Source organism: Poecilia reticulata, linkage group LG16 (assembly GCF_000633615.1).
Source record: "Poecilia reticulata strain Guanapo linkage group LG16, Guppy_female_1.0+MT, whole genome shotgun sequence".
NCBI lineage: Eukaryota > Metazoa > Chordata > Actinopteri > Cyprinodontiformes > Poeciliidae > Poecilia > Poecilia reticulata.
The window spans coordinates 18,234,432-18,246,594 of NC_024346.1; the positions used below are offsets into that span (position 1 = coordinate 18,234,432).

At 37.6% G+C, this 12,163-nt stretch overlaps 1 protein-coding gene across 4 annotated transcripts in view; it reads left to right on the plus strand.

Moving 5' to 3' along the window:
* Positions 1-347: 347 nt before the first annotated feature.
* si:dkey-233k19.3 (dynein heavy chain 11, axonemal) overlaps positions 348-12,163 on the plus strand; it is a 45,236-nt gene continuing 33,420 nt past the window's right edge. For 2 of the 4 annotated variants that reach the window (XM_017309603.1, XM_008432471.2), the window contains exons 1-27: positions 348-733; positions 842-988; positions 1,337-1,530; positions 1,606-1,795; positions 1,876-1,975; positions 2,095-2,306; positions 2,398-2,619; positions 2,724-2,891; positions 3,048-3,164; positions 3,253-3,390; positions 3,495-3,610; positions 3,692-3,887; positions 4,120-4,224; positions 4,876-5,271; positions 5,466-5,798; positions 6,615-6,869; positions 6,949-7,118; positions 7,207-7,429; positions 7,539-7,655; positions 7,908-7,994; positions 8,086-8,244; positions 8,494-8,577; positions 8,706-8,864; positions 8,958-9,080; positions 10,259-10,381; positions 11,530-11,754; positions 11,827-11,918. In XM_017309603.1, coding sequence (XP_017165092.1) covers positions 512-733; positions 842-988; positions 1,337-1,530; positions 1,606-1,795; positions 1,876-1,975; positions 2,095-2,306; positions 2,398-2,619; positions 2,724-2,891; positions 3,048-3,164; positions 3,253-3,390; positions 3,495-3,610; positions 3,692-3,887; positions 4,120-4,224; positions 4,876-5,271; positions 5,466-5,798; positions 6,615-6,869; positions 6,949-7,118; positions 7,207-7,429; positions 7,539-7,655; positions 7,908-7,994; positions 8,086-8,244; positions 8,494-8,577; positions 8,706-8,864; positions 8,958-9,080; positions 10,259-10,381; positions 11,530-11,754; positions 11,827-11,918 — 4,673 coding nt within the window. In that variant the 5' untranslated portion in view covers positions 348-511. Of the gene's footprint in view, positions 734-841; positions 989-1,336; positions 1,531-1,605; positions 1,796-1,875; positions 1,976-2,094; positions 2,307-2,397; positions 2,620-2,723; positions 2,892-3,047; positions 3,165-3,252; positions 3,391-3,494; positions 3,611-3,691; positions 3,888-4,119; positions 4,225-4,594; positions 4,617-4,875; positions 5,272-5,465; positions 5,799-6,614; positions 6,870-6,948; positions 7,119-7,206; positions 7,430-7,538; positions 7,656-7,907; positions 7,995-8,085; positions 8,245-8,493; positions 8,578-8,705; positions 8,865-8,957; positions 9,081-10,258; positions 10,382-11,529; positions 11,755-11,826; positions 11,919-12,163 lie in introns of those variants that run through there. The other 2 variants (XM_017309604.1, XM_017309605.1) reach the window with 2 other exon arrangements.

Sequence of the window (12,163 nt, forward strand, 5' to 3'; positions counted from 1 at the left end):
TCTGGTATCTTTTGTGAAGAACCAAATTCACAGTTTAAATGCCTATTGTTTTTGTCCCTTGTCAATAAGAAGTTGTTGAAGGTAACATTGTTGATGGTGCTTTAAAATGGCACTATTTGCTTGGAAAATATAGCAATGCTCCTTTGATATACAGATTCAGTTCAGTCTTTTACTATAAACTGATTTATTATTTGGAAATAAATGACGAATTGATTTAAAATGTTACTACGGGCAGATGGCTATTTACTGTTTTTATCTATTCAGTCGAATAGCTGGCTGTGATTGCAGATAGTGGGCGTTGCTAGGCAACACAATGCTAAACCCACGTAAGAGCTCGTGCCATTTTTTTCTACGTAATGGTAGGAACTTGGGAGTTTTCCTTCGGACACTGAGTCGCTTAAATTACTGACAGCTTGTCCCGAAACTGCCGCAAACGCGTTGATTTTCTAGATATATTGTCAGGAGGTGTGGGGCTAGCAAGAATTCAGCTTGTTATGGTCGGGGACACGACATGTCAGAGGAAGAAAGTCTAATTGTGCCATCTTTTCTTGAAGACGTCAGAGTCAAGTTCGTCGGGGAGAAAGTGTGTTTTCTATTGCAGCTGCAGAGAAAAACATGGGAGCAGAGTGCTGCAGTCGGAGAGTTTCAAGCACTGCTCCAGGACTTCTTCCAGAAACAGACAATCCTATATTTCTCATCAACCAACAAACAATGTGTGCTTGCTTCAAATGAGGTAAGGCTGACCTACAGTCTTTATAGCTTGTTTAAAAAAAAAAAAAAAAAAAAAAAAAACTTTTATGACAGCGTTTTTCTCAAAGTCTCACTTTTATTTCATATGCAGGTCCTACCTGTTGCTGCTCAAAGCAGACAAATCTACATTCTCAAGAAGAGACCTGCTTCTATTGACGCTGAGAACTACAGGAGGCTTCTGAATTTTGGTCTCCTGTCTTCATCGCCTCTGCTGCAGCTATCAGGTGCTATACAACAGGTGATTGCTGTGTTTGTGATAACCAAAAGAACGTGTGGCGTGTCAGTTGTCCACAAACTTGACAAATTAAGCTGATTCTTATTTTGAGTAGTATAAACATTGCCTTGGAAAAGTATTCAAAGCTCATGTGCTTTTAAGCATTTTGCCACTGTGCAGCCCTCAAACTGTATAGATCAGTACAAAGTAGTCCAGAACTGAGAAGAAAATGAATGGATGGTTTTATCTGAGAAGCATGTAATCAATTTGCATTCATCCACAAGGTCCAGCAGCTTATGTCTTTTTTAGATTTACACATTTGGAATTTTAGAGTTCCTAAACATTTTTCTGGACTCTGTCATTTTATGCAAGGTATGTGGCCCACTACTGACCAATGGCAAAAATCACCCCATCTGGCCAACTTTGATTTCTGAAGACATCAGTCGACATGTAGAGAGCATGTGCAGTATGACATCCGTTGTACGAGGGCAGGTTTTAGGAAAAACTGTCCTCCCTATTCCAACGACAACGGGCTGGATGGAAAAATCCTACAACACATTTAAAATGTAAGGACGCACTAATAAGATACTGGGTCTCTAGTGTAGTCCTGGTCTCAAGTAATCTTTATTTTCCACTCAAAGGTATGAAAACTATGACAGGACTTTGGCTCATACCATTGAGACCCAGGTTATCATCTGGAGCAGTTTGATTCAGAAAATCTTAAACCAGGACTCATCAGACCTCCTACAGACAGGCTGCAACCCAGAGCCTGGTGTAGAAATCAGGTTTTGGGCTTCCAGAAAGAGCAATCTTGAGGGTATTCATCATCAGGTATGATTATGTGTCCTACTATTGGCTAAAATACAATTTCATGCAGCTCCTATTTAAGTTTGTGGAACTTCTACTAACAGCTACAGAGTCCCAGTGTTGAAATCATGGCGAGAGTTTTGGAGGTGATGGACAGCAGCTACCATCCAGCTATCAGCACTCTAATAGGAAATGTGTCTAATGGTAAGTTGTATCTGGCATGTTTTTAAGGCCATTTTGGTTTGATCACAAAAACATGTCAAATTCATTCTTGTTTTTGTTAAAAATGATTGTTTATTCTTCTCCAAAATCAAAACGAAAAGCCCTTAAAGAGGCCCAGGACGTTGACCTGTATCTACAGCCACTAGACGCACAGTTGTCTCAGTTGAAAAATAATGGATTTATTGATATGGAGAAATGCACCCCTGCGGTTTTTCATACACTATTCCTCATCTGGACCAACTGCCAGTATTATCAGAGACCGGCTCGCATCGTGGTGTTACTACAGAAACTCTGCAATCTGTTCATTGAGCAGGTATCAATCTTCTGAAAAACTCCAACCATGGAATTTTTGCTGCTGGTTTTGTTTGTGTGTACCGTAATTGTTGTAAACTTTCTCATTATAGGCTTCTGCATACCTCCCTGACGATCTGCTACACAGAGAGGATACAGAGGACAGTCTGCTAATAATAAAGAAGGTAGTGAAAGCTCTCCGATGTGTCAGAGAGAGTTACCAGGCCCAGAAGGAGAAGCTAGCCAGGCAAAAGAGTTATCCGCCTTGGGATTTCCCATCTGCCATGGCTTTTTCACGTTACAACCAATTCATAAATCGCATGCTTCAGCTGGAGGTAAGAGGTCTTTTTTGTTTTTCCTTTTGTTTTTAAGTTTTGCTTTCAGCTTTCATATCGTATTTTGCTGTGATTTTTCTAATTTTCAAACTGTCTCTTTGTAGAACTTGTTTGAAACTATGTTGGAATTCCAAATGATGGAGAAGCTAGAGCTCGGTGGCATTAGAGGAAGGTTCTACAGTGAGCAAGTAGCCAAGATACACAATGAGTTCACCAACCACTGCCAGGTGTTAAAGTACAGTAAATACAATCCACTTGACCTCACCTCTCAGGTAAAAAAAAAAAAAAAGTCTTATTTGTTTTTGCTGGAATTGATTTAGCCAAAACAAACAGTACAAAAATAAGATCAATGCATGAAAACTGTTGCAGTTCATAAATTTATTCTGTTTTCTTTCTCATTGACCTTTTGTTCTATTTATTGACGTAAGGCTTTTGAAGATGATTATAACACTTTCAAAAGACGAATTGCAGACTTTGAACTTCGCCTTGCCAACTTGCTTTGTTTGGCTTTCAAGGATTGCGCCGGACTGGAATCAGCTTTAAAAGTATGTTTTTGTTTATTGTTTGAACACATGATTGTTAAGTGGCTATTGAGTAAAAATAATTAAACAAGACAATGACATTTCTTTATAGATGCTAACAATTGTTGCGCCCTTTCTGGAAAGAAGTCAAATCCGACAGTTGTTTCGTCCATCCTTTATTCTACTTCAGCAGCATTTCAAGGAAGAGCTGGATAATTGTAAATTTATGATTAAATCTCAGCTCAATCCGGTAATTTTTTCCCCCTCAAAAAAATCTTTAGGATTCTAAATTAAATATGACATAAAACTGTTTGTTTAGCTTTTCTTTCTCCTTATTTATTTATTTTTTTACAGGTGGACAGTGGTGTGATGAAGAATATGGCACACACATCTGGAGTTTTAAAGTGGGCAAAAATGCTCAAAGAACGCATTGAAACACCATGGGAACAATTCAGATTATTGTTCAATATGTCAGTAAAAATATGACGATAAACCTTTATACTGTTGTTGAAATAGACAAGACATTGTTTTTTTTTATATAATCATTCTAGGTCTGCACAACATGTAGAGATGGTGAATGTGTACAGTACTCACAGGGACATGGTGAGTCTCTTGGACCAATATGAAGAGGATATTTACAGTGACTGGTGTAATGGCTTGGAACAGACTTGCCTGATCAACCTCAACCAGACTCTGATTTCAAGAAATCCCACATCTGGACTGATCTCAGTCAACTTCAATCCAAAGGTAAATGGCATAAGGTCCCTGTAATACTTGATACGAGACAATAAAATGTCTGTTTCTTACAATATCATGAGCTGATGGTCCCCTTAAACTGTTTAAAATCAGTTCAATATTTTTAGGAGCACATTTAATTGTGAATATTTTCTTGAGGTGCTAATCTCACATAGACATTGTATCTTAGTATTTTAGAAAAATCATTATCTTGTGTATTTTTTTTTTTGTAATTATCTCTCAGCTTGCTGAAATCTTGAAAGATGTCAAGTACATCCACACGCTCGGTAAGAAAACCATTCCTATGGCGGCAATAACCGTTTTCGACAAGCGTGACATTTTCACAAAGGTGAGATGAAACACGCATTCCACTTCCTTACACATTGTCTGCTTTATTGAGCTAAATAACAAGCAATTTGTCATACTTATTAGATGTTTACTGTCTTGCACAAAGTATTCACGCTCACTTTCATGTTTCAAACCTTTTTATGTTTTGATGCAGTAAGGCCATAAATGTCAATGTACTTTATTTAGATTATTGAGATGTGATTGATCGACTCATATAGAACTGTAAGGTTGAACTGCAGTGATATAAGGTTTTACACATAAAGATTCATTTTTAGCGTGCATACGCTAATAACTAAAAACAAAGTCCAGAGCAACAAATTGTCTCTTTAATTTAATAGAGTCCAACTTTGTGTAATTTCTTTTTATGCAAGCACATACGGAAGCACACACATGGTCAGTGAAAACTGCAAACATTTTTAAAGAACATTTGTAATCAAGCAGAATTATTATTCAAATGCATGTCCCAATTTATTTGATTGATTTTTTTTTTTTTTATCCATAAAAAAATAGAAAACTGTTTTCTTTGCCCTCCTCTTTACAATAATTTTCTACAGCGGCAATACGAATGTTTGTAAAAGGTTAAAAACATTCGTATTTTTGCAAGGTGCTCTCTACATCCTAACAACTGCACATGTTTTCTGTTGGGTTTAAGTATCTGAACAGTTTACAGCTGGTGGTACAATGTTACAACAAGTTAAAGACGACCATGTTGGAGGTGGAACTTCCTCTCGTCAGAGCTGAGCTGGTCTCCATAGACTTGCAGCTAGCAAAAGCAGAGACCAGCCTGACATGGCAGGATCAGGATTGCTGGAGGTTCATTCAAAGCACAAAGAACCTGGTCCAAGACCTTGCATATCGAGTCAGCAGAGCCAAGGAAAACTCTGATACAATTCAATCAATGATAAAGGATTGGAGCAAGAGGGCCATGTTCTGCAGAAAGGACAACAAGAAAGGCTCCCTTATCCAACTGGAGAGCAAGCTGGACTATGTAAGCAGGAAGTACAACTCCATGAAGAGGGATGGGGAATTTTTTCATCAGCTGATACAGGTGTGTGGGGTTTCAGTTTTCTATACTGCAACTGAAGTTTAGCCAAGCATTAACAAGGTTCCACAAAAAGCAAGTTGTGGAGTCGTCTTTAATTAAAGCACATTTAAACTAATGTGTATCTTCTGTTCATCATTTTACTTTGAGTCAAAAATAGAATGTCTTGCTAAAATTCTGTTTATCTTACATTTTGCAAGGAGAATATGGTCCTTTTTCATGCTGATCCTGCTTCAGAAGGATGGCGGTCCTACCTGGAATATATGGATGAGTTGGTTGTTGAAGGGCTCTTCAGATACATCAACCACTCTCTTCAGTTCTTTGTGGACAATATGGAAATTTGGCCATCTCAGCCTCCTCTGTTTGAAGCCCAGTTATTGCTGAATGGTTCAGTTTTAGGTTTTAGTCCTTCAGTTGACCGAGACGCAGGAGACGGTCTCTATGAACTGGTGGAAGGACTGATTGGAGACGTATTCAAGTCTTCGATGTATATCCAGAGGGTTGCTGGTCATCTTGGCATGGAAACCTATCAGGTACTCTGCTCAAGGCTTAAATATTTGTTGTAAATTGTATTCAAACTGAAAGAATATTAGGTGGATTGAAAGTAACTCAAACTCAATACTGGTGTTTTTCATTGCACCAGTACTGAGGGTACTGGTGCAATGAAAAACTCGGCTGTTGTATTGTAAATGGAGGATTTTTTAAAGTTATTTCACTACAAATAAATAACAAAATGGTCGAAACTTGAACCCAACTCTGTGTTCCATAGCAGGACAATGATTCCAAACATGTTTACACTGGTTTTGTGGTGGATAAAACAGACTAACAATAATCACCTTGAAGGATATTGGGAAATTTGTGGAACAATTTTAAAAACGATGTTTATTACTCAAGACCAATGTTATATCATTTTGAATCTTGTTCCACAATGAATTCATACTTCTTGTATTTGAAATTAGCTGAAGTTGTAATAATCATTCATCCCTAAAGAATGGTTCAGATTTACCCCTAATATGCCAAAATGAATTTAGCATTAATGCAAGTGATGCTTAGTATAAAATAGCACTGTAGATAAAACTCAGAATTAAATTTGGCAGAACTTGTTTGTGTAGATCACATTGTCAGCTTGAAATAAATTAGTGTGAAGGCTGTATAAGACTATAAAGATTTTTCATATAGAAAAATATTTTTTGTTAATTGTAAATATGTTTACAAATGGTATATTCTTAAGGATTAACCTTCTTTTCAGAGAAATTAGTCAATTTTCTAAAATACCATAAAACTGTAATCTGCTATAGTTCTAGTACGTGTTTCTGAAGATTTTTTTTTTTTTTTCATAACCCTTACAGGATATCATGGACGACATTCCAGATTTATCAAACCTGAGGCAGCAAATAATGGCTAAAGTGGAGAGTGTTCTTCGGAAAATGGAAAATTACCAGAAACAGTTTGATTGCTACACCCACCTATGGCAGGATGACAGAACAGAGTTCCTCAGGCAGTTTCTCAGATACGGTCATGGTCTTTCAGTAGAGGAGCTGGAGGCCTGTAGAGCAGATGTGCTCCCTGAATCCCCCCCTACAACCAAGAACTTCAAAGAACAGGTAAATACATTCCAGTATTTATGTTTTTTCACAATACGGTGGGTCTGTGTGCTATTTATTGTTCGTTTTTATTTCACAGATTGATTATTACGAGAAACTGCATGCTGAAGTGTGTCAACTGGAAGACTTTAGAGTGTTTGATGGGTGGCTTCGAGTGGACTGCAGGTTCTTTAAAGTCAGTCTTCAAAACGCAATTAAAATGTGGAGCTGGCTTTTTAAAGAGCATCTCTTGACATATGTGATGAACAGGTATCATTGATTTCTCCATATTTCTTCACTTCAAGTCAAGTCAAATCATAACATCAGCTGTTTTAAGTGTGCATGTTTTACAACACAGTCTTGAAGAGCTGCAGACATTTCTCCAAGTTGCTGTCAAGGGGTTGAACAGTCCTGTTGTCAAAAGAGACCACCAAGGTTTTATTGATGTTATGACCCATCTGTTGGCTGTCAGAGACAGACAAAGTGCCATTGATATGATGTTTGAACCTCTTAGAGGCAAAATAGTCTTGCTAGAACGCTATGGTATGACAATACCTGAACTTTTCTACACTCAAATGGAGGTTGGCACCTATTTTATTATCTTATTTTTTATTTAATTAATTTGTTTATTTTAATGAAGAAATCAGTGTTCTATATGTGGTAATTTAAATTCAGTTTGCTGATTCACAGGAACTCCCAGAAAAATGGACTGAAGTAAAAAAACTGGCCTTGAAAGTGAAGAATGAAGTTGCTCCCAATCAAAGTGCTGAAGTGATAGTTTTGAGAACAAAATGCATGGATTTTGAGGTGACAAATCATTTTATAGCATCCACATGTTATTCCAAAAATCCTGTAAATTATATTAATCTTCAATTCTTGTTTTTTTTTTCTTAAAGCCCTGTGTTAGTAATATGAAATAGTGGTATTTTGCTCAGGGTTCTTAACATCAAGTTTAAATTAGTTCACCTTCAGAGAAATGAAATAAGCGAAGTGTGAAAATAAATGTTTGAAAAAAAAAATGCCACCATGCTGTTCTTGAAAATCATTACTTATTTTCAGGTAAAACAAGCCAAATTCAGGGAGAGGTTCAAAGCAAACACACCCTTCAGTTACAATACACTGAATCCCTATTCTAGTCTGGAGAAAGTAAGTATTAACCTGCAGTGCCACTTTGGGATAGAGATTGTTGTTTTATTATACAGGATATTTTGAATGACTGTCCTTCTGTATTGTTTAGTCAGAAAAAGCCATCCGAGATATGGAGAGAGAAGTAGCAGAGCTACAAGAGTCCACAAATCTGTTTGATGTAACTATTCCTGACTACAGAGACATCAAGCTCTGTCGACAGGAAATCACTGTCCTGAAAGAACTCTGGGACATTGTGATATATGTGCAGGCAAGTTATTCTACTTTCCGAGATGACATTTTTCATAAGAACCTGGAAATGCAGAAAAAAAATATGTTTTACATTATCAGAATATTCTAGCACCTAAATAACTTGACTGGTCTGCCCTTTACGAGGCAGTCTTTGAATCTCTGAATGACCTCTAACCTTTAACTGTCACCATTAAAGACCTTCATTCTGCTGACCCGTGTGTGTGCGTGTGCGGGGGTGTGTATGCGTGTGTGTATTTTATCTTTACAGAGCACTGTTGAAAACTGGACAAAGACCAAATGGAGGCAGATAAACGTGGAGCAGATGGATGCAGAATTGAGGAGCTTTGCCAGGGTAAGGTTACCAGCAGTGCTATATCACACCACCTTATCTCTCCTGCAGCTTTACAGTTACGCATCATTACCATTTGTAACAGATGTCCATAATAACTAATTATGTTTATCCACCTTCTGCTTCTGTAGGACATGCGGAAGCTTGACAAAGACGCACACTTTTGGGATGTGTATGTGGGATTAGACCTGTATGTAAAAAAGTTGTTGACATCATTGCGTGTTGTGAGTCAACTACAGAGCCAGGCAATACGAGAGCGCCACTGGATGCAGCTGATTAGAACAACAAAGGTCTGTAAATACAGACTACTGGAGTTGTGCTACGTTTTTTTCTTACGTGATGGAAACCTTGGACTTTGAGTCAATGTATTTCTTTCTGAACAGGTTGACTTCACTGTATCTGACACAACCACCTTGGGGAATCTTTTGGCTCTGCAGCTTCATTTATTTGAAGATGAAGTCAGCATTATAGTGGATAAGGCAGTCAAAGAATTGGCTATCGAAAAGGTTCTTTTCTCATTTATTTTAAATGGTATTCCTGAAACTGCTACATCTGTAACCCTTAAGTAAATATCAAAATGAAAATACAAATACATAACACTACCAAAGGTTTCAAATATTTTAGTGGTTTTTTTTTGCCATAGATCAGTGTATAATAGAAATATACTAATTGAGAAATCTACAGGTGACTGAAATCAGACAATTTCTGCTTAACCAGTGACTGACTAGTTATAAATTTAAAGATCTCAACTTTTCGCATTTTATGAACACCCCGAACCTAAGCTGCACTACTAGGTTGTAGTGACAAAAACGTCCTTTGGTAATGACATAATTACTGAACAACAAAGAGTCAAAGAGTCACTTTCAGTATCAGGAAGGTGTTTAAAAACATGCCAGAGAAGGCACAGCAGGTATGAGAAGCAATTATAAACAAATGTATTGAGGTAAATTGACCTTTGATTCAGACTGTTTCAAGAAAAAGCAAGATTGCGGTGGATTTGGGTCATTTCACTATTTTGCCACCTTGTATTTTGACAATTTGGGCATGAAATACTTAATTATTTCAGGTACCAAAAGGAGCTATGAGCCACAGAGAGTCAATGTGTACCCACCTCGTTGTCACTTCATTGAATTGGTGGAGTAGCTAATTGACCCAGAACCAACTTTATCAGAAAACAGGATGGTCCAAAGAGTAACGGGAAGTTTGCTCAGTTTTTTTTTCCTTTTGAGTATTCAGTCTTCTGGTTTGGACATGTTGGTTGCATCTCAGTTACAGTAAGGGTCTATATTTTTATCGATATACACAGGGACTGGTGTTCACAGTTTGTATTGCTAATTGTGATAGGTATCCTAGTATAAGATGCTAAACAAGTTAAGAACCAACGGATATCATGCTCTCTATGTTTTAAGACATCTAAACTTTGTTTTGACTGCTTTGTTTCTAATATGAATAAAAAATAGTTGTTAATTATAGACCTTAAAGAAATCAAATTGCAATTGGTATTTCTACATCAAATCTTTACAAAAACTGTAGATCAAAAATTGGCCACAGATCTCTTATTGGTGCATATCTACTACATGCCACTTTAATTCACAGTGCATGTAAAACAGGTAATAAAACTGACTTAAGCATTTTGTAATTTAATAATGTCATCAATATAATGACCACTCTGTTGTTTTTCCAGATTATAACAGAAATAAGCCAAGCATGGGGATCAATGGAGCTTTCATATGAGGAACATTACCAGACCTCTCTGCCACTACTTACATTTAATGAGGACCTTATTGAAATACTTGACGATCATCAGGTAGCTGTTTAACCTTTTAAAAACTTTAACTTGTGGTCACACAGAGTGAAAGAATAAATGATGAATTTAAATACAAGAATTTCTGTTAAGATTATCTCTCTGTAAGATGAACAGATTGTTAAGTTCTTGAGCTAAGACTGCAGAATGGTGTGCCATTTTCAGTGTCTGATGGCACAGCTGAGAGCAAAGGGGTGCCTATTGAATCCTGAGATTTATTGCTGCTTGGGGGATGCAGAGCATTGTTGCTCCTTGGTGATCTTTGAACATGCACAACAGATGTGTGGGAGGGTTACAGCCAGCAATTAGAAGCCTTGCTACTTTAGTGGCTAAATCTTTGTTGAAGTGGTTGGGTTGCCCTGCTGATGAAGTGGAATGTGTTCTTAAACAAAACTGATGTATGAAAAGTTCTCAATAAGTGACATTCTCTTGCCATAGTTTGTGTGGTAGTTGGGTGTTCAGGGCTTTTACTCTGGATTTTGTCTGCATTCCCCTGCAAACATATTTGTACCACTTTGATTTTTTTCCACTTTTGGGCACAGTAAAAAGTGCAACCTCCTTTGTCCTGCTACATTTAAACAGAAATAATTTGCCACAAATTGTTCTCGGATGTCACAAAAGAAGTTGCATAAAATAATCCTAGCATAAGTCCAGCAGTTCTGTGAAGGCATCAGAGGTTTGCTTGAGAACATTAAATGAACACACCAAGGAGACCAAGGACAGATCATGCATAAAGTAGTCGAGAAGCTCCAAGCATTAATATTGACATACTGTATGTTCTCACTCCATAGTTACTGGTGTGGTCTATCACATAAAATGTTAACAACATACAGTACAGACCAAAAGTTTGGACTTTTGGTCACACCTCCAAAAGTTGTGACCAAACAACTTTTGGTCACAAATGTTTGGACATTCAATTGCCCAAACCTCCAATTGAATGAGGAGGTTTGGACACACCCCCTCATCCAATTTAATCCAAACTTGTCCAAACTTTTGGTCTGTACTGTACATTAAAGTCTAGAATCATTCCATTATCTTGTTGTGCTTTATTGCATGGAATTATATGGCATTGTATGGATCAATGGAGTTTTTTTTAGGCTTCATGTTCTTCAGCTTTGTTTCACACATTCCTTTATGTTGCCCTCCTTAAGATTCAGCTCCAGAATGTCATTCAGAGCAAGCATGTGGCTCACTTCTTAGACCGGGCACTGCAGCTGCAACATCAGCTCACCGCTGCTGATTGTGCGCTAACTATTTGGATGGAGGTCCAAAGAACATGGGTTCACCTTGAAAGCATCTTCAAAAGCTGCGATGACATCCACCGACAAATTCCTGACGATGCTTTAAAATTCCAAAAAATAGATGCTGAATATCAGGTATGAATGTTATTGTGAGGATTATTCAAATCATGCAAATTTCATTCTCTTAAACACATTTTTTTCTTTCAGGAGTTAATGCTGGACAGTGCTAATACTACAAACCTTATTGAGGCCACCAACAAGCAACATCTGTTTGAAAAATTAGAGGACTTGCAAAAAAGGTGTTGTATATGTTCCGAAACCAGCAGTGTCAAAAGTCAGTCCTCAAAGGCCGTTATCCTACATGACTTAGTTCTGTCCCTGTCTCAACCCACCTGAATCAAATAATGGTTCATTAACAGGCCTCTGCAGAACTTTGACATGATGAAGAGGTTGTTGGACCATTTGAATCAGCTGTAGTAAGACACATCTAAACCTAGCAGGACAACGGGCCATGAGGACTGGAGCTGGTCACCCATGCTTTAAA